Source organism: Panulirus ornatus, chromosome 8, assembly GCF_036320965.1.
Source record: "Panulirus ornatus isolate Po-2019 chromosome 8, ASM3632096v1, whole genome shotgun sequence".
In the NCBI taxonomy this organism is placed as follows: domain Eukaryota; kingdom Metazoa; phylum Arthropoda; class Malacostraca; order Decapoda; family Palinuridae; genus Panulirus; species Panulirus ornatus.
In genome coordinates this window covers 26670923-26698393 of record NC_092231.1, presented here as the reverse complement: position 1 = coordinate 26698393, position 27471 = coordinate 26670923, and the positions used below count along the sequence as shown (strand labels likewise).

The window sequence follows — 27471 nt, the reverse complement described above, 5'->3', positions numbered from 1 at the left end:
CGCTCTGTGGAAGGTTTTAAGAACATATGGTGTGGGAGGCAGGTTGTTAGAAGCGGTGAAAAGTTTTTATCGAGGATGTAAGGCAAGTGTACGAGAAGGAAGAGAGGAAAATGATTGGTTCTCAGTGAATGTCGGTTTGCAGCAGGGGTGTGTGATGTCTATACGGTTGTTTAATTTGTTTATGGATGGGGTTGTTAGGGGGGGGGGGGTGAATGCAAATGTTTTGGAGAGAGGGGCAAGTATACAGTCTGTTGTGGATGAGAGAACTTGCGAAGTGTCAGTTGTTGTTCGCTGATGATACAGCGCTGGTGGCTGATTTGGGTGAGAAACTGCAGAAGTTGGTGATTGAGTTTGGTAAAGTGTGTGAAAGAAGAAAGCTGAGAGTAAAATGTGAATAAGAGCAAGGTTATTAGGTAAAGTACGGTTGAGGGACAAGTCAATTGGGAGGCGAGTTTGAATGGAGAAAAACTGGAGGAAGTGAAGTGTTATCGATACCTGGGAGTGGATTTGGCAGCGGATGTTACCATGGAAACTGAGTGAGTCATAGGGTGGAGGAGGGGGCGAAAGTTCTGGGAGCGTTGAAAAATGTGCGGAAGGTGAGAGCATTATCTCGGAAAGCAACAATGGGTATGTTTGAAGGAATAGTGGTTTTAACAATATTATTTGGTTGCGAGGCATGGGCTATAGATAGAGTTGTGCGGAGGAGGGTGGATGTGTTGGAAATGAGATGTTTGAGGTCAATATGTGGTGTGAGGTGGTTTGACCGAGTAAGTAACGAAAGGGTAAGAGAGATGTGTGGTAATAAAAAGAGTGTGGTTGAGAGAGCAGAAGAGGGTGTTTTGAAAAGGTTTGGTCACATGGAGAGAATGAGTGAGGAAAGATCGACAAAGAGGGTATATGTGTTAGAGGTGGAGGGAACGAGGAGAAGTGGGAGACGAATTTGGAGGTGGAAACATGAAGTGAAAAAGATTTTGAGTGATCGGGGCCTGAACATGCAGGAGGGTGAAAGGCGTGCAAGGAATAGAGCGAACTGAAACGATGTGGTATACCGGGGTCGACATGCTGTCAATGGATTGAACCAGAGCATGTGAAGCGTCTAGGGTAAACCATGGAAAGTTTTGTGGGGCCTGGACGTGGAAAGGGAGCTGTGGTTTCGGTGCATTATACATGACAGCTAGAGACTGTGTGTGAACGAATGTGGCCTTTGTTGTCTTTTCCTAACACTACCTCGCGCACATGTGGGGGGAGGGGTTGTCATTTCATGTGTGGCGGGGTGGCGACGGAATGAATAAGGGCAGACAGTATGAATTATATATATATATATATATATATATATATATATATATATATATATATATATATATATATATATATATATATATATATATTTTGAGATGTATAGGTATGTATATGTGCGTGTGTGGACGTGTATGTATATATATGTGTGTATGTGGGTGGGTTGGACCATGCTCTCATCTGCTTCCTTGCGCTACCTCGCTAACGTGGGAGACAGCGACAAAGTATAATAAATAAAATAATAAATAACACATTATTTTCATTTTCTACAGTAAATTTGACGGAAGGTACTAAATTGTTAAGTAAGGGGAGAAATGTTTGTAAATTCTCATTTGTTGGCCAAACACAAAGAACATCTACATACCTACACCATATTGTTGCAGCTGTCTGGTCGACCATTCTGACGAATTCCAAAACATCATTTTAAAGAAGCATATTGAATTAAAGAAGATTGAAATGGAGGAGGCTTTTCATATTACAAGAGAGAAGGAATGTGCCTTTCAAATGGCTATACCGACATATTGGAAGAACCAGATGCTGGACTATTGCTACAAATGAGACTGAATTGTAAGTTGGACCATCTTATTGAAAACAGCAACTGGACTAAGAACACGAACCCTTTTGTGATAATCCTGTCCAATAAACAACTAGATAAGGATACCTTGTGTGCTTTAGGCTATGGATTATGTTTTGTGTGCTCTCACAGGGAAGGCAGCTGAGTTGATGTCACAGTCTTTTTGCAATTTAGAGAGAAACATTAATTTATCTAATGATGAAATTAATATCTGTAAGGGTTTAGTGAATGCCAGTTTGTCAAAACCAGTGGAACTTAATTGCCCTAAAAGATTTATAAGAGCTATCAACACCTTAAAAAAGACAAAAAGACAATGATATACATATTACTAAAGCAGATAAGGCTAACACTGTTGTGATTATGGACAAAATTAAATATCTATCTAAAATGAATGATCTTTTAAATGATGACACAACATATTTTAAACTCAGCAAGAATCCCCTAGAAGCAGTTAAGTCCCATTTCAATAAACAACTGAAGTTTTTGTTGAAAAGAAATGGTTTCCTTATCAAAACTCTGTCATCTTTGTCCCCTTCATTGCCATATATGTATGGACTTTTTTAAACACATAAACAAAATTTTCCAGCAAGACCTACAGCGAGTTCAGTAGGCTCCATCACATGTAAATTGTCAAAATGGTTAGTTTCTTTATTAAGCCCTTTAGCGGGTAAGATATCAAATTCTAATATCATGAACATTGTAGATTTGGTTAACAAGCTTAACATTATCAATGTTAATTTTTATATTGAACTTGTTAGCTTTGATGTTCCCTCACTTTTCACAAAAGTTCCAATTGATGACCTTTTAGAATAATTATTTGATGTTCTGGATGATATTCATTTACCTGTTTCAAAGTCTGTTTTCATTGAGTTGATAAAATTGTTTATAGAAGACTATTTCAATTCAAAGGAGATTATTATGCTCAAAAATTTGGTATGGCAATGAGTAACCCTCTTTCACCTGTACTAAGTAATCTTTATATGGAATTTTTTTGAAACAAAATTACTAAAGGATATCTTACCTCCTAATGCAATTTGGTGTAAGTATGTAGATGATGTCTTTTGTGATTGGCCAACAAATGAGAATTTACAAACATTTCTCCCCTTACTTAACAATATAGTACCTTCCATCAAATTTACTGTAGAAAAGGAAAATAATGGTATGTTATCATTTTCAGATTGCATGATCCATAGGCAAATAAACAAGTTTAGCATATACAGAAAACCCACCAATGTATGCTCATATATCCAATATTACTCATCTCAACATGACAGAGTTAAATTATCATCATTTCAATCTATGTTCATTAGGGCATTATGTATTTGCAGTCAAGAGTTTATTGATGATGAGTTTGAGAAGATATATTCCATTGGATCTAAGTTAAAGTACCCTAGATCTCTCATTGATCAATCCCTTAAGTTAGCAAAGAAATCATTTTACAGAGCTGAGCCCAAACCTCCCAATGAACAACAAGAATCTTTTATTTCTCCTTTTTGATAAAAATCTTACTTTACTCCCCATGTTACTTAAATCATTTAATGTAAATGTTGCCTTCAGCAAAAATAATACTATAAAGAATATCTTAATCAGGAACTCACCAGAAAATTCTCCATGATGCATCTTTAAAGTGCCATGTCGAAATTGATAAGTTTTATGTTGGGCAGACTGGTAAGGATCTTTCTGTTAAGACTTCAGCAAAATAAATATAGTATAAGAACAGGGCAAGAATCAAATGCCTTGTTTAATCACGTTAAAAACTATGATCACTGTATTGACTGGAGTAATGCCATCTCAGTTATCAACTCTAACTCCAGTACCAAGAGAAATATCATTGAATTTTCTATTATTTAATACACAAAGAATTATAACCTTAATATTAGTGGAGGTCTATACAAATTGGATAACTTTATTGTTGATAAGATTTGTAAACAATTCACCTTCTTGTCCATATAATGAGTTTACGATACGCTCGTTGTCTGTCTTGGACCATCACATGTTTACGAAATGGCGTCCTAGCTACATCTCTTTGTTGCATATCAACTCACCGTTATTTCTCTCGTGTCTCCCCTGATGATGTGATAATTACACGAAAGTGCACTTGGGAACTTATCGTGTTTCATTTTCCATGTGGACTCACAGGAATATACTTGATCATGCGCAAAACATACTTTCTTTATATTATCATTATTATACTTTGTTGGTGTCTCCCGCGTTAGAGAGGTGGCGCAAGGAAACAGACGAAAGAATGGCCCAACCCACCCACATATACATACACGTCCACACACGCACATATACATACCTATACATTTCAACATATATATATACATATATACACATGTACATATTCATACTTGCTGCCTTTATTCACTCCCGTCGCCAACCCGCGACACATGAAATGAGACCCCACCCCCTACCCCCGCAGGCACGCGAGGAAGAGCTAGGGAAAAAACAACAAAGGCCACATTCGTTCACACTCAGTCTTTAGCTGTCATGTATAATGCACCGAAACCACAGCTCCCTTTCCACATCCAGGACCCACAAAACTTTCCATGCTTTACCCCACACGCTTCATATGCCCTAGTTCAATCCATTGACAGCACGTCGACCCTGGTATACCACATCGTTCCAATTCACTATATTCCTTGCACGCCTTTTACCCTCCTGCATGTTCAGGCCCCAATCGCTCAAAAGTCCATTTTCAGCACACAAATCTACAAGCTCTTCACCATTTCCATTCACAACACTGAACATCCCATGTACACCAATTGTTCCCTCAATTGCCACATTACTCACCCTTGCATTCAAATCATCCATCACTATAACCCGGTCTCGTGCATCAAAACTGCTAACACACTCACATTATATATATCTATACAGGTCGTACTTCTTTAATCCGGCAACCTTGAGATCTGGCCATTGCCAGACCACAGAAAATGCCAGAAATCAGAAATTGACCCCTTTGAAGGCCCTTGGGTGAAGCATTCTTACCAGTTACCATCAGCTTGGTTTTGTGTGTTCCTGCAGCACTGCTGCCACCAAGAAATGGTACACTATCTTTGTGTTCCTATAGCAATGCTGCAACCAAGAAATGGTACACTATCTTTGGAATCCTTACCCCTACAGGGAGACTCCTCAATATGTTTGACAAGAGTTTTTCATGGCATAAGATGCCAATACAGGGCACATTAATCAGGACTATACACTTGTTTGGGGCTATAAAAAATTGAGAGGATTGTTAATTAGCTCGGGGTGGCGGCAGGAATGGATGAAGGCAGCATGTATGAACATGTACATGTGTACATATGTATATCTCTGTGTATGTATATGAATGCATACGTTGAAATGTGTGTGTGTGTGTGTGTGTGTGTGTGTGTGACTTACCTATGCTCAGTTCTGATCCCTTCCCCTGGAGTCGTCCTGGATGTGTTCCTAGTTCACGTGGCAGCTGCGGGTGGGATGGCGACGAGAATGGATAAAGGCAGCAAGTATGAATATGTACATGTGTATATACGTATAGGTATGTATATGTGCCTGTGTGGGCGTTTATGTATATACATGTGTCTGTGGGTGGGTTGGGCCATTCTTTCGTCTGTTTCCTTGCGCTACCTCGCTAACGCGACAAAGTAAAATAATATATATATATATATATATATATATATATATATATATATATATATATATATAATATATATATATATATTTTTTTTTTCTTTCTTTCGTACTATTCGCCATTTCCCGCATTAGCGAGGTAGCGTTATCAACAGAGGACTGGGCCTTAGAGGGAATATCCTCACCTGGCCCCCTTCTCTGTTCCTTCTTTTGGAAAATTAAAAAAAAACGAGAGGGGAGGATTTCCAGCCACCCGCTCCCTTCCCTTTTAGTCGCCTTCTACGACACGCAGGGAATACGTGGGAAGTATTCTTTCTCCCCTATCCCCAGGGATAATATATATATATATATATATATATATATATATATATATATATATATATATATATATCCCTGGGGATAGGGGAGAGGGAATACTTCCCAAATATTCCCTGCGTGTCGTACAAGGCAACTAAAAGGGGAAGGAGCGGGGGGTTGGAAGTCCTCTCCTCTCATTTTCAATTTTCCAAAAAAAGGAACAGAGTAGAAGATAAGTAAGGATATTCCCTCAAAGGCTCAGTCCGCTTTTCTCAAAGCTATCTCGCTAACGTGGAAAATGGCAAATAGTATGGAAAAAAAAAAAAAAAAAAAAAAAATATATATATATATATATATATATATATATATATATATATATATATATATAGAGAGAGAGAGAGAGAGAGAGAGAGAAGAGAGAGAGAGAGAGAGAGCGAGCGAGCAGAAGAGGGTGTATTGCAATGGTTTGGTCACACGGAGAGAATGAGTGAGGAAAGATTGACAGAGAGGATATATGTGTCAGAGGTGGAGGGAACGAGGAGAGGTGGGAGACCAAATTGGAGGTGGAAGGATGGAGTGAAAAAAATTCTGAGCGATCGGGGCCTGAACATAGAGGAGGGTGAAAGGCGTGCAAGGAATAGTGAATTGGAACGATAAGGTATACCGGGATCGACGTGCTGTCAATGGGCTAAACCTGGGCATGTGAAGTGTCTGGGGTAACCTATGGAAATATTTTATGGGGCCTAGATGTGGAAAGGGAGCTGTGGTTTCGGCGCATTACACATGAGAGCTAGAGACTGACTGTGAACGAATGCAGCCTTTGTTGTCTTTTCCTAGCGCTACCTCGCGAGCGCGGGGGAGGGGAGTAGGGGGGTGGGGGTTGCCATTTCATGTGTGGCGGGGTGGCGACGAGAATGGATGAAGGCAGCAAGTATAAATATGTACATGTGCATATATGTATATGTCTGTATATGTACATGCATGTATACGTTGAAATGTATCGGTATGTATACACATACCAATACATTTCAACGTGCGTCTGTGGGCGTGTATATATACACATGTGTATGTGGGTGGGTAGGGCCATTCTTTCGTCTGTTTCCTTGCGGTATCTCGCTAACGCGGGAGGCAGTGACAAAGTATAATACACAAAAATAATATATATATATATATATATATATATATATATATATATATATATATATATATATATATATATATATATATATATATTCTTTTTCATACTTTTGCCATTTCCCGTGTTAGCGAGTCTTTGAGGGAAATCCTCACTTAGTGCCCTTCTCTATTACTTCGTAATTTTGCGCGCGATCAAGTATATTCCTACGAGTCCACGGGTAAAATGAAACACGATAAGTTCCCAAGTGCACTTTCGTGTAATAATCACATCATCAGGGGAGACAAATGAGAGAAACATAATAGTCAGTTGATACACAACGAAGAGACGTAGTTAGGGTGGCGCCATATGGTAAACATGTGATTGTCCAAGATTAACAATGAGCGTATCATAAACTTATTATGTGGACAAGGTGAATTGTTTACAAATTTTATAAACAATAAAACTATCCAGTTTGTATAGACCTTCATTTATATGAAGACTATAATTCTTTGTGAATTCAATAAAAGAAGTTTCAATGATATTTCTCGTGGTACTGGAGTTAGAGTTAATAAGTGAGATGGCAATACTCCAGTCAGTACAATGATCATAGTTTTTAATGTGATTAAACAAGGCATTTGATTCTCGTCCTGTTCTTATACTAAATCTATGTTGCTCAAGTCTAACAGAAAAATACGTTTTATGTTGGTCAGACTAGTAAGGATCTTTCTGTTAGACTTAAGCAACATAAATATAGTATAGAACAGGACAAAAATCAAACGCCTTGTCTTTTCCTAGCGCTACCTCTCGCGCGTGCGGGAGTAGGGGGTTTGTCATTTCACGTGTCACCGGTGGGGTGGCGACGAAAATGAATAAAGGCAGCAGGTATGAATTATGTACATGTGTATATATGTATATATATATATATATATATATATATATATATATATATATATATATATATATATATATATATATATATATACGTTGAAATGTATAGGTACGCATATGTGCGTGTGTAGACATACATGTGCATGTGGGTGGATTGGGCCATTCTTTCGTCTGTTTTCTTGCGCTACCTCGCTAACGCGGGAGATAGCGACAAGGTATAATAAATGAATAATATATATATATATATATATATATATATATATATATTCATTTGTTATACTTAATCGCCGTCTCCCTTATCAGCAAGGTAGCGCAAGGAAACAGACAAGGAATGGCCCAACTCACCCACTTGCACATGTATATACATAAACACCTATACATGCACATATACAACATACACATTTCAACGTATACATACATATATATACAGAGACATATACATATAAACATATGTACATATTCAGACTTACTGCCTTCATCCATTCCCATCGCCATCTCTGCCACACATGAAATAGTATCCCCCACCCCCAGAGGTAGCGCTAGTCAAAGACAAAAAAGGGCCACATTCGTTCACACTCAGTCTCTAGCTGTCATGTGTAAAGCACCGAAACCACAGCTCCCTTTCCACATCCAGGCCCAACAGAACTTTACATGGTTTACCCAAGAGGCTTCACATACCCTGGTTCAATCCAATGACAGCACATCGACCCTGGTATACCACATCGTTCCAATTCACTCTATTCCTTGCTCGCTTTTCACCTTCCTCTATGTTCAGGCCCCGATAGCTCAAAATCTTTTTTACTCCATCCTTCCACCTCCAATTTGATCTCCCGCTTCTCCTTCTTCCCACCACCTCTGACACATATATACTCTTTGTCAACCTTTCCTCACTCATTCTCTCCATGTGTCCAAACCATTTTTCAACACACCCTCTTCTGCTCTCTCAACCACACTTTTTACTACCACACATATCTCTTACCTTTTCATTACTTACTCGATCAAACCACCTCACACCACATATTGTCCTCAAACATTTCATTTCCAACACATTTACCCTCCTCTGCCTCTCTTTTCTCTTTCACATGCAATTTTACTTCTCCATCCAGCCACTCACTACCCTTTCTAGTCTGCCTACCTCCCACCTTTTTCATGCCACATGCATCTCATACAAATGCCATCAGTGCTTCCCTGAATACAAATCATTCATCACCCACGGAATAGAGAGAATTGGAACACTGTGGTATACTGGGGTCGTACTGTCAGTGGACTGAACCAGGGCATGTGAAATGTCCAAGGTACACCAAGGAAAGGTGTGTGGTCAATAAACTATCTATCTATCTATCTATCTATCTATCTATATATATATATATATATATATATATATATATATATATATATATATATATATATATATATATGTGCGTGTGTGTGTTTGTTTATATGTAAGTATATATGTACCTGTAGGTATATACATACATATGAGCGGATGAGTCTTTCTTTGTGGGGCTAGCCTTGCTCATGCGGAAAAAATAATGAATAATAATAATAATAATAATAATCATATATATTTCTTATACTTTGTCGCTGTCTCCCGCGTTAGAGAGGTAGTGCAAGGAAACAGACGAAAGAATGGCCCAACCCAACCACATACACATATATATACATAAACGCCCACACACACATATATATACATTTCAATGTATACATACATGTAAATACACAGACACACACATATACACACATGTACATATTTATACATGCTGCCTTTATCCGTTCCCGTCCCCACCCCACCACCCATGAAATGGCAACCCCCCCCCCCCCCCTCCCCACGCGCGCGCGCAAGGTAGCACTAGAAAAGAAAACAAAGGCCACATTTGCTCACACTCGGTCTCTAGCTGTCATGGGTAATGCACCGTAACCACAGCTCCATTTCCACATCCAGGCCCCAAAGAACTTTCTATGGTTTACCCCCAGACGCTTCACATGCCCTGATTCAATCCAATGACAGCACGTCGACCCCGGTATACCACAACGTTCAAGTTCACTCTATTCCTTGCACGCCTTTCACCCTCCTCTATGTTCAGGCCCCGATTGCTCAAAATCTTTTTCACCGCATCCTTCCACCTCCAATTTGGTCTCCCTTTTCTACTCCTTCCCTCCACCTCTGACACATATATCCTCTTTGTCAATCTTTCCTCACGCATTCTCTCCATGTGACCAAACCATTTTAATACACCCTATTCTGCTCTCTCAACCACACTCTTTTTATTACCACACTTCTCACTTATCCTTTCATTACTTACCCGATCAAACCACCTCACACTACATACTGTCCTCAAACATCTCATTTCCAACACATCCACCCTCCTCATCACAACCGTATCTACAGCCCATGCCTCGCAACCATATAACATTGTAGGAACCACTATTCCTTCAAACATACCCACTTTTGTTCTACGAGATAACGTTCTCGCCTTCCACACATTCTTCAATGCTCCCAGAACCTTCTTCCCCTACCCCACCCTGTGACTCACTTCCGCTTCCATGGTTCCATCCGCTGCTAAATCCACTTCCAGATATCTAAAACAATGCACTTTCTCCAGTTTTTCTCCATTCAAACTTACCTCCCAGTTAACATTCTCCCTCAACTCTACTGAACCTAATAACTTGCTCTTCTTCACATGTACTCTCAGTTTTCTTCTTTCACCCACTTTACCAAACTCAGTCACCAACTTCTGCAGTTTCTCACCGAATCGGCCACCAGAGCTGTATCATCAGAGAACATTAACTGATTCACTTCCCAGGCCCTCTCATCCACAGCAAACTGTATACTTTCCCCTCTCTCCAAATCTCTTGCATTCACCTCCCTAACAAATTAAACAACTAAGGAGACATCAAGCACCCCTGCCACAAACCGACATTCACTGGGAACCAATCACTTTCCTCTCTTCCTACTCGTACACATGCCTTACATCCTCGATAAAACTTTTCACTGCTTCTAGCAACTTACCTTCCACACCATATACTCTTAATACCTTCCACAAAGCATCTCTGTCAACTCTATCCTATGCCTTCTAAAGATCCATAAATGCTACATACAAATCCATCTGTTTTTCTATTTCTCACATACATTCTTAAAAGCAAAAACTTGCTTCACACAACCTCTACCATTTCTGAAACCACACTGCTCTTCCTCAATCTGATGCTCTGTACATGCTTCTACCCTCTCAATCAATACCCTCCCATATAATTTCCCAGGAATACTCAACAAACTTGTACCTCTGTAACTTGAACACTCATCTTTAACCCCCTTTGCCTTTGTACAATGGCACTATGCATGCATTCCACCAGGCCTCAGGAACTTCACCACGAACCATACATACATTGAATATCCTCACCAACCAGTCAACAACACAGTCACCCCCTTATAAAATACATTCCACTGCAATACCATCCAAACCCGCCGCCTTGCCGACTTTCATCTTACGCAAAGCTTTCACTATCTCATCTCTGTTTACCAAATCATTCTCCCTGACCCTGTCACTTCGTACACCACCTCGACGAAAACATCCTATATCTGTCATTCTATCATCAAACACATTCAACAAACCTTCAAAATACTCACTCCATCTCACTTCACCACTACTTGTTATCACCTCCCCATTAGCCACCTTCACCGCACGTTGACCCCGGTATACCACATTGTTCCAATTCACTCTATTCCTTGCACGCCTTTCACCATCCTGTATGTTCGGGCCCCGATTGCTCAAAATCTTTTTCACTCCATCCTTCCACCTACACTTTGGTCTCCCACTTCTCCTCGTTCCCTCCACCTCTGACACATATATCCTCTTTGTCAATCTTTCCTCACTCATTCTCTCCATGTGACCAAACCATGGCACTTCACCGTGACCCATACATACACTGAATATCTTTACCAACCAATCAACAACAAAGTCACCCCGTTTTTTTAACAAGTTCAACTGCAATACCATCCACACCCGCTGCCTTGCCGGCTTTCATGTTCCGTAAAGCTTTCACTACCTCTCTCTGTTTACCAAACCATTTTCCCGAACCAAAACACCCTATATCTGTCACTCTATCATCAAACAAATTCAACAAACCTTCAAAATACTCCTTCTATCTCCTCCTCACTTCATCACTACCTGTTATTACCTACCCATTTGCCCCTTTCATCGATGTTCCCATTTGTTCTCTTGTCTTACGCACTTTATTTACCTCCTTCGAAAACAACTTTTCATTCTCCCTAAAGTTTAATGATACTCTCTAACCCCAACTCTCATTTGCCCTCTTTTTCACTTCTTGCACCTTTCTCTTGACCTCCTGCTGCTTTCTTTTATACATTTCCCTGTCAGTTGCACTACTTCCAACAAAAATGGTCCAAACGCCTCCCTCTTCTCTTTCACTAACAATCTTATTACTTCATCCCACTACTCACTACCCTTTCTAATCTGCCCACCTCCAACCTTTCTCATGCCACATGCATCTTTTGCACAAGCCATCACTGCTTCCCTAAAATCATCCCATTCCTCCCCCACTCCCCTGATCTCATTTGCTCTCACATTTGGCATTCTGCACTCAATATCTCCAGGTACTTCCTCTCACGTTTACTTTTCGAGCTCACTTACTCTCACCACTCTCTTATTCCTAACATTCTCTTCTTTTCTGAAAACCTCTACAAATCTTCACCTTCGCCTCCACAAGACAGTTTTCAGACATCCCTCCAGCTGCCCCCTCTCAGCATATTAACATCCAAAAGTCCTTCTTTGACACACCTATCAATTAACGTGTAATCCAATAACGCATTCTGGCCATCTCTTCTACTTACATACGTATACTAATGTATATCTCTCTTTTGAAACCAGGTATTCCCAATCACCAGTCCTTTTACAGCACACAAATCCGCAAGTTCTTCACCATTTCCATTTACAACACTGAACACCCCATGGACACCAGTCATATCCTTAACTACATTACTACCTTTGCATTCAAATCCCCATCACTTTAACCTGGTGTCGCGCATCAAAGCTGCTAACACACTCACTCAGCTGCTCCCAAAAAACTTGCCTCATGATCTTCCTTCTCATGACGAGGTGTATAGGCACCAATAATCACTCATCTCTTTCCATCCACTTTCAATTTTACCCACATCAATCTAGAGTTTACTTTCTTACACTCCATCACATATTCCTACAACTCTTGCTTCGGGAGGAGTGCTACTCCTTCCTTTGCTCTTGTCCTCTTACAACCCCTGACTTTACTCCTAAGACATTCCCAAACCACTCTTCCCCTTTACCGTAGAGCTTCGTTTCACTCAAAGCCAAAACATCCAGGTTCCTTTCCTGAAACATACTACCTATTTCTCCTATTTTCTCATCTTGGTTACATCCACACACATTCAGATACCCCAGTCTGAGCCTTCGAAGAGGAGGAGCAATCCCCGCATGACTCCTTCTGTTTCCCCTTTTAGAAATATGAATATAAGGAGGGGGGTTTCCAGACTCCCGATCCCAACCCCTTTAGTCGCCTTCTACGACACGTGGGGAATACGTTGGAAGTGTTCTTTCTCCCCTGTCCTCAGGGAAATAATGCAAATGAGTGGGAGATGTATAAAAGAAAGAGGCAGGAGGTCAAGAGAAAGGTGCAAGAGGTGAAAAAGAGGGCAAATGAGAGCTGGGGTGAAAGAGTATCATTAAATTTCAGAGATAATAAAAAGATGTTTTGGAAGGAGGTAAATAAAGTACGTAAGACAAGGGAACAAATGGGAACATCAGTGAAGGGGGCTAATGGGGAGGTTATAACAAGTAGTGGTGATGTGAGAAGGAGATGGAGTAAGTATTTTGAAGGTTTGTTGAATGTGTTTGATGATTGAGTGGCAGATATAGGGTGTTTTGGTCGAGGTGGTGTGCAAAGTGAGAGGGTTAGGGAGAATGATTTGGTAAACAGAGAAGAGGTAGAAAACGCTTTGCCGAAGATGAAAGCCGGCAAGGCAGCGGGTTTGGATGGTATTGCAGTGGAATTTATTAAAAAAAAGGGGGTGACTGTATTGTTGACTGGTTGGTAAGTTTATGTAAAGTATGTATGACTCATGGTGAGGGTCTGAGTATTGGCGGAATGCTTGCATAGTGCCATTGTACAAAGGCAAAGGGGATAAATGTGAGTGCTCAAATTACAGAGGTATAAGTTTGTTGAGGATTCCTGGGAAATTATATGGGAGGGGTATTGATTGAGAGGGTGATGGCATGTACAGAGCATCAGACTGGGGAAAAGCATTGTGGTTTCAGAAGTGGTAGAGGAAGGTGAAAGGCGTGCAAGGAATAGAGTGAATTGGAACGATGCGGTATACCGGAGTCGACGTGCTGTCAATGGATTGAACCAGGGCATGTGAAGCGTCTGGGGGTTTACGTAAACCATGGAAAGTTTTGTGGGGCCTGGATGTGGAAAGGGAGCTGTGGTTTCGGTGCATTATATATGACAGCTAGAGACTGAGTGTGAACGAATGTGGCCTTTGTTGTCTTTTCTTAGCGCTACCTCGCGCACATGCGGGGGGGGGGGGGGGGGGGGGGGGGGTTGCATTTCATGTGTGGTGGGGTGGCAACGGGAATGAATAAGGGCAGACAGTATAAATTATGCACATGAGTATACATGTATATGTCTGTGTGTGTATATGTATGTATAAGTTGAGATGTATAGGTATGTATATGTGCGTGTGTGGACGTGTATGTATATACATGTATATGTGGGTGGGTTGGGCCATTCTTTCGTCTGTTTCATTGCGCTATCTCGCTAGCACGGGAGACAGCGACAAAGTATAATTGATATATATGGGCGAGGGCTCTGTTAGCGTTGAAGAATGTGTGGAAGGTGAGAACGTTATCTCGGAGCAAAAATGAGTATGAAGGAATTGTGGTTCCAACAATGTTATATGGTTGGGAGGCATGGGCTATAGATAGGGTTGTAAAGAGGAGGGTGGGTGTGCTGGAAATGAAATGTTTAAGGACACTATGTGGTGAGGTGGTATGATAGAGTAAGTAATGAAAGGATTAGAGAGATGTGTGGTAATAAAAAGAGTACGGTTCAGAGAGCAGAAGAGGGAAAGTATGAGTGAGGAAAGATTGACAAAGAGGATATATGTGTCAGAGGTGGAGGGGAAAAAGAGAAGCGAGAGATCAAATTGGAGGTGGAAGGATGGAGTGGAAAAGATTTTAAGTAATCGGGGCCTGAACATACAGGAGGGTGAAAGGCATGCAAGGAATAGAGTGAACTGGAACGATGGGGTAAACCTGGCCCGACGTGCTATCAATGGACTGAACCAGAGCATGTGAAACATCTGGGGTAAACCATGGAAAGGTTTGTGGGGCCTGGATGTATATAGGGAGCTGTGGTTTCGGTGCATTACATATAACAGCAGGAGACTGAGTGTGAACGAATGTGTCCGTTTGTTGTCTTTTCCTGGTGCCACCTCATTGTGTGTGTGTGTGTGTGTGTGTGTGTGTGTGTGTGTGTGTGTGTGTGTGTGAGTGTGTGAGTGCTATTTCATGTGTGGCGGGGTCACGACGAGAATGGATGAAGGTAGCAAGTACGAATATGTACATGTGTAAGTATGTATATGTATGAATACGTTTAATTGTATATGTATGATTATGTGTGTGTGTGTGGGCGTTTATGTATATAAATGTGTATGTGGGTGGTTTGGGCCATTCCTCGTCTGTGTCCTTGCACTACCTCACTGACGCAAGAGACAGCGATTACGTATAATTAATATATATATATATATATTTTTTTTTTCTTTTTTTTTTTTTTGCTTTGTCGCTGTCTCCCGCGTTTGCGAGGTAGCGCAAGGAAACAGACGAAAGAAATGGCCCAACCCACCCCCATACACATGTATATACATACGTCCATACACGCAAATATACATACCTACATAGCTTTCCATGGTTAACCCCAGACGCTTCACATGCCTTGACTCAATCCACTGACAGCACGTCAACCCCGGTATACCACATCGCTCCAATTCACTCTATTCCTTGCCCTCCTTTCACCCTCCTGCATGTTCAGGCCCCGATCACACAAAATCTTTTTCACTCCATCTTTCCACCTCCAATTTGGTCTCCCTCTTCTCCTCGTTCCCTCCACCTCCGACACATATATCCTCTTGGTCAATCTTTCCTCACTCATTCTCTCCATGTGCCCAAACCATTTCAAAACACCCTCTTCTGCTCTCTCAACCACGCTCTTTTTATTTCCACACATCTCTCTTACCCTTACGTTACTTACTCGATCGAACCACCTCACACCACACATTGTCCTCAAACATCTCATTTCCAGCACATCCATCCTCCTGCGCACAACTCTATCCATAGCCCACGCCTCGCAACCATACAACATTGTTGGAACCACTATTCCTTCAAACATACCCATTTTTGCTTTCCGAGATAATGTTCTCGACTTCCACACATTCTTCAAGGCTCCCAGAATTTTCGCCCCCTCCCCCACCCTATGATCCACTTCCGCTTCCATGGTTCCATCCGCTGTCAGATCCACTCCCTGATATCTAAAACACTTTACTTCCTCCAGTTTTTCTCCATTCAAACTCACCTCCCAATTGACTTGACCCTCAACCCTACTGTACCTAATAACCTTGCTCTTATTCACATTTACTTTTAACTTTCTTCTTTCACACACTTTACCAAACTCAGTCACCAGCTTCTGCAGTTTCTCACATGAATCAGCCACCAGCGCTGTATCATCAGCGAACAACAACTGACTCACTTCCCAAGCTCTCTCATCCCCAACAGACTTCATACTTGCCCCTCTTTCCAAAACTCTTGCATTCACCTCCCTAACAACCCCATCCATAAACAAATTAAACAACCATGGAGACATCACACACCCCTGCCGCAAACCTACATTCACTGAGAACCAATCACTTTCCTCTCTTCCTACACGTACACATGCCTTACATCCTCGATAAAAACTTTTCACTGCTTCTAACAACTTGCCTCCCACACCATATATTCTTAATACCTTCCACAGAGCATCTCTATCAACTCTATCATATATATATATATATATATATATATATATATATATATATATATAGGTAGATATTAGGTCCCTTCTATGATAATAAGGTTCCTTCTGCAGCACTAAGTTGGCTGGCCACGTTTACCGGTCAGGATAACATGTTATAAAGTATTGTGATGTTGTATATGCATCTATATAGAGATAGGTAGTATGTTTGAGGAAAGAAACCTGAAAGTTCTGGCTTGAAGTGAAACATAGCTCTAGGGTAAAGGAGAAGAATGGTTTGGAAAAGTCTAGAGAGTAAAGTCAGGGGCTGATGAAAGGACGAGAACAAAGGAAAAAGGAGCACTACTCCTTAGCAGTTGTGGAAGTGTGTGAAAGAGTGTAAGAAATTCTTGATTGATGTGGATAACACTGAAAGTGGAGGGAGAGAGATGGGTGATTATTGGTGCTTATGCACCTGTCCATGAGAAGAAACATCATGAGGCATTTTCGGAGCAACTGAGTGACTGTGTCAGCAGCATTGGTGCACGAGACCATGTAGTAGTGATGAGTGGTTTAAATGCGAAGGTGAGTAATGTGGCAGTTGAGAGTATAATTGGTGTACATGGGGTATTCAGTGTTGTAAATGGAAATGGAAAGAGCTTATGGACTTATGTGCTGATAAAAGACTGGTTATTGGGAATACCAGGTTAAAAAAGAGATATTACATAAGCATACGTATTCCTCTGAGTCCACGGGGAAAATGAAACACGAAAAGTTTCTCAGTGCACTTTCTTGTAATAATCACATCTTCAGGGGAGACACAAGAGAGAAATAAAACACTCAGTTGATATACATCGAAGAGACGAAGCTAGGACGCCATTTGGTAAATACATGTTTACCAAATGGCGTCCTAGCTTCGATGTATATCAACTGACTGTTATATTTCTCTCTTGTGTCTCCCCTGATGATGTGATTATTACACGAAAGTGCACTTGGGAACTTTTCGTGTTTCATTTTCCCCGTGGACTCATAGGAATATCTTGATCACGCGCAAAATTGTGATCCTTTCCAAGCATACGTATGTGAGTAGGAGAGATGGTCAAAGGGCATTATTGGATTATGCGTTAATTGATAGGCGTGTAAAAGAGACTTTTGGAAGTAAATGTGCTGAGAGGGGCAGCTGGAGGGATGTCTGACCGATAACTTGATGAGGCGAAGGTGAAGGTTTGTAGAGATTATAAAAAACGAAGGGATATTGTAGGGTAGAAGAAAGTGGTGAGAGTCAATGAAATTGGAAAGGACACTTGTGTAAGGAAGTACCTGGAATGATTGATATCAGAATGGCAAAATGTGAGCGCAAATGACGTTAGGGAAGTGGGTAAGGAATGGGAGGTATTTAGAGAAGCAGTGATGGCATGTGCAAAAGATGCATGTGGCATGAGAAAGGTGGGAAGTGGGCAGATTAGAAAGGGAAGTGAGTGGTAGGATGAAGTACAGTTGTTAGTGAAAGAGATAAGAAAGGCGTTTGGAGGATACTTACAAGGAAGGAGTGCGAATGACTGGGAGATGTATAGAAGAAAGCGGCAGGTGTAGGGGTTGAAAAAGAGGGCAAACGAGAGTGGGTTGAAAGAGTATCATTAGATTTTAGAGAGAATAAAAAGATGTTTTGGAAGGAGGTAAATAATGTCTGTAAGTAAAGAGAACAAATGGAAACATCGGTGAAAGGGGCAAAGGGAGGGAGGGAGGGAGGGAGGGAGGCATGGGTTGTGAAGAGGAGGGTGGATGTGTTGGAAATAAAATGTTTGAGGACAACATGTGGTGTGAGGTGGTTTGATCGAGTAAGTAATGAAAGGGTAAGAAAGATGCGTGGAAATATAAAGTGAGGTTGAGAGAGAGCAGAAGAGGGTGTGTTGAAGTGGTTTGGACATATGGAGAAAATGAGTGAGGAAAGACTGACAAAGAGGATATATATGTCAGAAGTGGAGGGACCAAGAAGCGGGAGACCAAATTGGAGGTGGAAGGATAGAGTGAAAAAGATTTTGAGTGATCGGGGCCTGAACATACAGGAGGGTGAGAGGCATGCAAGGAATAGGAGTGAATTGGAACGAGGTGGTATACCGGGGTCGATATGCTGTCAATGGACTAAACTAGGGAATGTGAAACGTCTGGGGTAAACCATGGAGAGGTCTGTGGGGCCTTGATGTGCATAGGAAGCTGTGGTTTTGGTGCATTACACATGACAGCTAGAGACAGAGTGTGAACGAATGTGGTCTTTTTTGTCTGTTTTCCTGATGCTACCTTGCTGAAGCAGAGGGTAGTGATGCTGTTTCCTGTGGGGCGGGGTAGTGCCAGGAATGGATGAAGGCAAGCGAGTAGGAATACGTGTATATATGTATATGTGTGTATGTATATGTTATGTATGGGCATTTATGTATATATGGGAGGTAAGTCTGAATGGAGAAAAACTGGAGGAAATGAGATGTTTTAGATATTCGGGAGTGGACTTAGCAGCGGATGGAACCATGGAAGCGGAATTGAGTCACAGGGTGGGGGAGGGGGCGAAGGTTCTGGGAGCATTGACGAATGTGTGGAAGGCGAGAACGTCATCTTGGAGAGCAAAAATGAGTATGTTTGAAGGAATGGTGGTTCCAACAATGTTATGTGGTTGCGAAGCATGAGCTGTAGACAGAGTTGTAAAGATGAGAGCGGATGTGTTAGAAATGAAATGTTTGAAGACAATATGTGGTGTGGGGTGGTTTGATCGAGTAAGTAATGAAAAGGTAAGAGAGACGTGTGGTAATAAAAAGTGTAGTTGAGAGAGCAGAAGAGGGTGTGTTGAAATGGTACAGACACATGGAGAGAATGAGTGAGGAAAGATTGACAAAGAGGATATATGTGTCAGAGGTGGAGGGAAGGAGAAGTGGGAGACCAAATTGAAGGTGGAAGAATGGAGTGAAAAAGATTTTGCGGGATCGGCACCTGAACAAATAGGAGGGTGAAAGGCGTGCAAGAAGTGGATCGAACTTGAACCCTGTGGTATGCCTGGGTGGACGTGCTGTCAACGGATTGAATAAAGGCATGTGAAGTGTTTGGGGTAAAGCATGGAAAGGGCTGTGGGGCCTGGATGTGGAAAGGGAGCTGCGGTTTCGGTGCATCACACATGATAGCTAGAGACTTAGTGCGAACAAATGTGGCCTTTATTTTTGTATGCTCCTGGTGCTACCTCACTGGAGGGGGGGGTGCTATTTCATGTGTGGCACAGTGGCAACGGAAATGGATGAAGGCAGCAAGTATGAATATGTATATGTATGTGTATGTATATGTTGAAATGTATACGTATGTTTATGTGCGTGTGTGGGTGTTTATGTATATACAAGTGTATGTGGGTGGGTTGGGCCATTCCTCATCTGTTTCCTTGCGCTACCTCGCTAACGCGGGAGACGGCGATTAAGTATGATAAAATTTATGTGTATATGAGTGGATGGGCCATTGTTTGTCTGTCTCCTGGAGCTACCTCACTGATGTGGGAGGTGGCGATCAATTATGTCAAATAGATAATAATAAAGAGAGTACATGGCAAACAAGTAATGAGTGCTCAGTGATTTCTTTATGGTATTTGCAATATAGTCATGAAGTGATAAGGGATATGTTGAAATAGTGTTTGCACTGTTGCAGTGAGGGATGCTATTTGGAGCACAGATGGGAAAATGTCTGACTTGCTTTTGTTTCGGGGGGTGTGGTTTCTGATGGGTATATGTCCGGAAGACGAGTTTAAGTCTGAGTTGGAAAGTCTGTTGTTTAGTGCTTGTCAAGGTATTTCATTGTGCGTGTTTTGTTTGTCATAAATGTTGGGGTGAGAAGATATGTGAGTAGACGTTACTGTAGTATGAAGCAGGGGTAAGCTTTTTAATTCTACTTGGGGGTTGGTGGTTAGTTGTGGAGTGGTTTAATGACTGCCAAGCATGTTAAGGTAGGAATGTAATGAGAAGATCTTTCTTTCTTTCAGAAAGTGCCGAGTGTCTGTGGTTGCTAGGCAGGCAGTGATTGCTCTGATTACAATATTTGGTGGTTTGCACCTTTGTTCAAATTGCTTTTGAGAAGGTGGAAGACCAGACAGGAGAGGCACAGTTCAAAGTGAAGCATTTGAAATGTTTGTAGAGGATGGTGACAGATTCTTATTCCTGTTTAATCTGGTGCCAATTAGTGTTCGGAGGAATTCAGTTGTGTTGCTTTTGTGCTGATGTTACTCATGGAGAGTGAATACTATGTGTCATGTGTTATGACTAGTATGCTGGTTTTTTTTTAAGGGAATGATTGTCTATTCAAAGTGACTGGAGGGTATGAGCTGGATTTGTGTCTGTCTGGGATTACAAGTCACTAAAGACGTCAGTGGGGATACACACATTCTCTTCTGGTTAGCCATAATTCTAGCAGCGTAAAGCAAAGCTTCATGCTTGATGTTGCTATTGTGGTGTCAGGATATTGTGATATGCTTGTGAGGTCATCCGCATATGAAAAGACCTTCATGCTGAAGTTTGACTGAAGTAATGGGATGTCATACAAGAGTAAATTATAGAAAGTTGGAAAAAACTGCTTCCTGTGAGTGACTCTGGCACTGTGGCCAGCCAAGAAATGGCCAACCACTTTTCGTAAATGTTGTGTGTGAGGATGTCCGGGACAGTATCAGACTTTGTTGAGGTCTATCGCCACTAAGAATGTGTGGAAGGGGGATTGTGGTTGGTTGAATCCACCTAGGATATGTTTTGTAAGGCCAGTGTGTAGAGTACCTGCAAAGTGAGGATGAGAGAGGGATGCTTCGTCTGACTGCATTGTGGATCTTTTTCACAGTTTGGATACTGAGGAAGAAGTAATATAAGGCAGTATCAGGGGGAACTGGGTGGTCTAAAGGGTTGTAAGACTGGTATTAAGATGGCAAGTTTTCAAATGTCAGGAATTTTGTTGCCTAGCCAGTAGTAGTTACAACTTCTGTGGGTCTACCTTTCCATCACTTTTCTGATCTGATGGTACAACAGCCATCTCTCCTGAAGACTAAGCAACTTTCTTTGGTTCATGTTTCTTCTGTGACTCTACCTTTGATGGCTTCAACAATCCTTCACCCCTGATGCTCTACTTACCAATCCTATGCCCCTCCCCATAGTCTCTTTTTGAACTGTCTGAAAAGTGCTTCTATCTCTACACACAAGCAAGGCTTATGGACCAAAAGGCTTCAATCCTATGTAATGAAAGAGTTTGCCTTTGAATTCACACTTGTGCCTGCTCAACTGTTCCATTTCTTTTATCTAGCTTATTTGGCAATCTATCTTTTTGATTGTCGATGGATCAGCCTTCCCCCATCTCTCATACATTGTTTGCTAAAGGTTCTGTATGTTTCCTAACTTTTTTCATTTTTAGTAAATGATTACTTTGTTCTACAAAAATCAAATGCCTCATAAGCATTGGCTAGCACTGCCCTCCATACAATCAAGGGGGTGTACCTCTTCGTCTCTTCCTTAATCGCATCTCTCAATAATATTCATTAACACAACTCGAGAGGATTTTTTAGTGGAACCATTAAAATCTGGTTTATGCTCCAAACCACTTTATGCCAACTCTTCTATCTTGAAAACCTTTACAACTTTCCTCTTTTCAACTGATCTGCAATCCACCTCTTCATTCAATGAAAGTTGTAATCATTGTAACATTCCACTAGTCTTGGAAAACCACATTACAGAAAATTCCAAGTCCTGTATTGTTGTTAAACGGTCTTTTCTTGAGCATCTCTCTCCATTTTGCAAAGTAGTGATTGTTCTTGTAATGGAGACTTTTCTCACATTTGGCCATGGTTTAGCTCTGCATCCTCACTTTGCAATCCAGTCGGGTCAAAAGCTTATCAACTCTCCCTTGGCGAATATGAAACTTGACTCACGTAGTATCAATGTTGTGGAACTCTCCCTCTTCTATAGGTAGTACTTAGTTATTGATCTAGCAGCTCCTTAGTGCCCCAACGTTAACTAACTTGGCAATACACATTCCTTCTCACAAGGATTAATTGTGGTTGTTGGCAACTCAAGGGTGGCTGTTTTGATAATTGTCTGTTTTCCTACTTGGTGAATTCTCTAACACTTTGTCTTTCCCAATTACAATACTGATACTTTTTGAATCATTTATACACTTTTCTTGTCGATCTTTTTCCCTTTCTTTAAGCGCTTTATTTTTCAATTTAGATTTGGGCTCTTGACTTTGTGGTTAGAGCCTCTTCAACATGATCCTACTTGGTCCCCTATGTGTAGCTGCCTCATAAACCTGCATCTTTCCTTTTTGGATGCATGCATTGGTACATCCCAACCCTAAGAAGGGTAATCATGCTAACTCCAGTTGTTTTATCATCGACTATTTCAAAAGCCTTTGAATCCCTCCTCAGCTCCCATATCCTCAGACATCTTGAATCTCAAAGTCTTCACTCTGATGACTAATAGGGCTTCCATCACTCAAGATCCACTGGTGATATATTTTCCTGTCTTACTAATGTCTGGACATCATCATCCCTGCAGTTCCCCTTGATATATCCAAAGCTTTTGACAGGATGTGGCACTGGGGACTCAATTATAAGCTCCCCTCTTTTGGCTTCCCTCCCTCATATCTAGCTTATTCTCTGGCCAATCTATCTTTGTGATTGTCGATGGATCAGCCTTCCCCCCATCTCCATCACAATGTTTCTAAAGGTTCTGTACTGTTTCCTACACTTTTTCTCATTTTTATAAATGATTTCCTTTATTCTACAAATAATCAAATGCACTCATATGCTGATGACTCAGCACTGCATTCCTCCACATCCTTCAGTTCTGCTCCTTCATCTCTCACTTAATCTGCATCTCATCTCAATATAAATTCATTAATAAACTCAGAGAGGATTTTTTAGTGGAAACCAATAAAATCTGGTTGAGTTTAATGCCTCCAAAACCCAGTTTATGCCCATCTCTCTATTGAAAACCTTTTACAACTTTCCTCTTTCCAACAACGATTCTGCAATACCACCTCTTCATTCAATGAACATGTTTGGTATCATTGTAACATTCCCACTATCTTGGAAACCCCACATTACAGAAATATCCAAGTCTGTATTTGGTTGTTAGAACGTCTTTTCTTTGGAACAGCTGCTCCATTTTTGCAAAGTAGTGATCTGTCCTTGTATGGAGGACTGCTCTCACATTTGGCATGGTTCTAGCTCTGCATCCTCACTTGACAGAGTCGGGTCAAAAGCGGTCCTACTTATCAACTCTCCCTGGCGAATATCAAAACTTGACTCACTGTAAGCTGCAATGTTGGTTCACTTTCCCTCTTCTATAGGTAGTACTTTAGTTTTTGATGCTGAGAGCAGGCTCCTTGTGTGCCCCCAACGTTAACTAGACCTTGCAATACTCAGCAAGCTGCTGCATCACATGATTAATTTGTGGTTGTTGGCAACTCAAGGGTGGGCTGTTTTGATAATTGTCTGTTTCCCTACTACTTGAAGTGGTGGAGTTCTCTACCCTCTTATGTCTTTCCCAATAACAATGACCTGATACTTTTTGAAACACATTTATCACTTTTCTTGTCTGATCTTTTTCCCTTTCTTTAAGCGCTTTATATATCAATTAAGGGTTGGGCTCAATGTGGACTTTGTGTTAGGAGCCTCTTCAAAGAAAATATCCACTTGGTCCCTATGTGTAGTGCTGGTGAGCAGAATGTTGTGTTAGGAGCCTCTTCAAAGAAAATATCCACTTGGTCCCTATGTGTAGTGCTGGTGAGCAGAATGTTATGTCTGGTGAGGTCAGCTGCTGAACATGGTTTGCTGGGAGTCTGGTTGGCTGGTTGCATAGGCTAAGGATACCGAGAGGTTGCAGTTGGTTTATAAATAATCTACTATGGGGAATATGGGTGTACATGCTCAGCCAAGTAGAATGGCTGGCATTCAAATCTCCAGACAGGTTTTGGATATGCTATGAAGGTCTGCTGTTGGGGAGTTGTATCTGGTGGGGAGTATGTTGAAAGGGGGAGTGGGGGTGGGGAAGAAACTAGATGTTGAATTTGTTATATTTGATACAGTGAAGTTTTATCATCACAGATTTTATCTGTAGGGTGTTGTTATTGTCTGTGAGCTGTTTTGTGAAGTCAATGATGTTGAAGAAAGATATGGTTTGGTGGACGAGCAATATAGGTCCTCTTCCTTGTCCTAATTGTCTGTTATTTCTTACAGTCATGTGGTTGTACAAAGGAAGTGGGAGGGTAGATCCGGGGGTTTTTTTGATAACAGCTGTATGAATGTTGTATCTTCTGAGTCAATGAGTATTTCTGAGTGTTTGTTCTTGATCCTATTGGCATTGAATTGAAACATACTTAGTTTGTAGCCAGGGTTCTGTGGAGCAGAATAGTTTGTTTGTGAGGAGCGAGAGTGTGTGTTCTGTGATATTACTTGTTGGGTGTTTGTACTGGAGGTGTTGGAGTTTGTGATGGGATTTTGGGGGTTGCTATCTGAGTGGTTCCTGTATTTCCAATGTTCTGAGATTCTCTTATGGATAACAGTGATGTGCAGTATCATTTTATAACTGGTCCTGGGTTAAACATATATAAATGAAAGCATAGGTGTTATCAGACTCTGCGTGTTTGTTGTCACATCATATGTGAAAAGTCACCTTTGTCAAAGCTGTATTATTGGGAGTACAGTCTTGTCAAAGAATTTCAAACTTCAAAGGTGTCTACATTTCTCTGCTACTGAAAGTGGCTGCAAGTGCCTTTGGAAAGGTCCTGTCTGCTTCAGTTCACTGACAGCATGTCACTCCAGTCCACTCAAACCCATAAATACCTTTCACCCTCCTACCTGTTCAGGCTCTGAGCACTCAAAATCTTTTTCACTCCATCCTTCCAATTACACTTTGTTCTTCCCTTCTCCCCTCCTTTTCTGACACAAATACCCTCCTTGTCAAACTTTTCTCACTCTTTCTCTAAGTCCAAACCAAGGTGATATTACACACCCCTGCCATGGATCCACCTCTACCTGGATCAATTTACTCTATTGTCTACTTACTCTCACACACATCTTACACTCTTCATAAAAACTTTTCAATGCTTCTACCATCTTTTCTCTCACACCATATATTTGTAAGACCTTCCACAAGGCATCTCCATCCTTATCACAGGCTTCCCCTAGATTCATAAATGGATAAATTCTCACACACATCAGTTACAGCAAACACCTGATCTGCACATGCTCTACAAATGAAGCCACATTGTTCCTCCCCAGGTTGATCCTCTATATATGCCTTCATCCTCTCAGTCACCACTCTCCCATACTACTTAACAGGTACACTCAACGTGCTTATACATCTGTAGTTTGAACACTAATCTTTGTCCTTACCATTTATATAATGGCACTATACATGTACTTCACTAATCTTCTGATGTACTTCACTAATCTTCTGGCATCTCACATGATCCATACATACACTAAAAATCCTAACTAACCAATCAACAACACAGTCACCTCCTTTCTGAAGAAATTCACCTGCAATACTGTTCACTACGAACACTGTTTCATCATATTCAAAGACCCTTCATGCCCACGATGCAACTACCATAAAGAACACACCTAGCATTTACTACTCAGTTTTCCTGCACTCTCTAAACACAGACATTACTACAATGCATAACCTAAGGTGAATGTGGCCAACTTCTTTGGTGCTGTAGGATCCTCATAAGGATTGGAGGTACTCCTTGAGCAAGAAGCATGTATACACATATTTGAATGTATATGTGTATATGTATGCTTGTATTTTTCTTTTGTATCTATGTTTTCCCTAACATGCCTGTTGTAGTGGCTTAAAAATCTGTATAATCTAAAGAATTTAAGTTTCATAAATTTGCATACTTTGTTAATTTTTCTTTTACTTTCCCTGACGAGAACTTCATTTGTGCTTTTTCCTGAAATTTTCGATGAAAAAATGTTTATAATTACTTGCATATTATTCATCTGAGCTTCATATCATGGAGGGGTAAGTCGACCTTGGCAACGCATCCGTATATAGCAGGCAAGTAACATATGTATAGAGATACTGTTGGTGTAAAGTTTTTAGAAAAGTTCTTACGTGCAGCAAAGGTTTGAGGGAGGCCATTGGTAAACACAGCCCCCTCGCTCCCGCCTGGCTGGCTATTGGGCCCTGGCTGAGGAGCTATATTGAAATTCTGCATCGTAGGGGAAGGCATGGAGGGCAATGCGCCGTTTACGGGCTGAGCTTGACTGGCACCTGGGGAGACATTGCAACACTTATCAGGCGGAGAGCAGGTGGTGCAGAGTCCACCAGGGGCAGGGGGCGCCTGGGGCAGGAGGCCACCTGGGGTAAGGGACAGGAACCTGCCTGGGGATGCAAGCCACCAGGTGGTGGATACCATCCAGGGGGCAAGAGCCACCTAATTTACGGCTCTAACTTAGGATATGGAATCCACCAGGAGCTGAGAGGCAACCACAATCATACTTGAACATATACCTGATCATCCCAATTAAATCTAATTCAGGAATACTCAAAATAGGAGTATTCAACATCGGTTTATTAAAGCTGCTACAGTTCTGGCGATCAGATGATTACAAAAGATTATTCCCTTTCCAGTATCTATGAGGTTTGTT

General features: G+C 41.2%; 1 protein-coding gene across 18 annotated transcripts in view; it reads right to left on the bottom strand.

Moving 5' to 3' along the window:
* LOC139749872 (CUGBP Elav-like family member 4) overlaps positions 1-27471 on the bottom strand; it is a 1199110-nt gene that overhangs the window by 209702 nt on the left and 961937 nt on the right. For 15 of the 18 annotated variants that reach the window (XM_071664229.1, XM_071664237.1, XM_071664228.1 and 12 more), the window contains one exon: positions 26936-27094. The exons of the other annotated variants lie outside the window; for them this stretch is intronic. In XM_071664229.1, coding sequence (XP_071520330.1) covers positions 26936-27094 — 159 coding nt within the window. The remainder of the gene's footprint in view (positions 1-26935; positions 27095-27471) is intronic. 18 annotated transcript variants of the gene reach the window in all.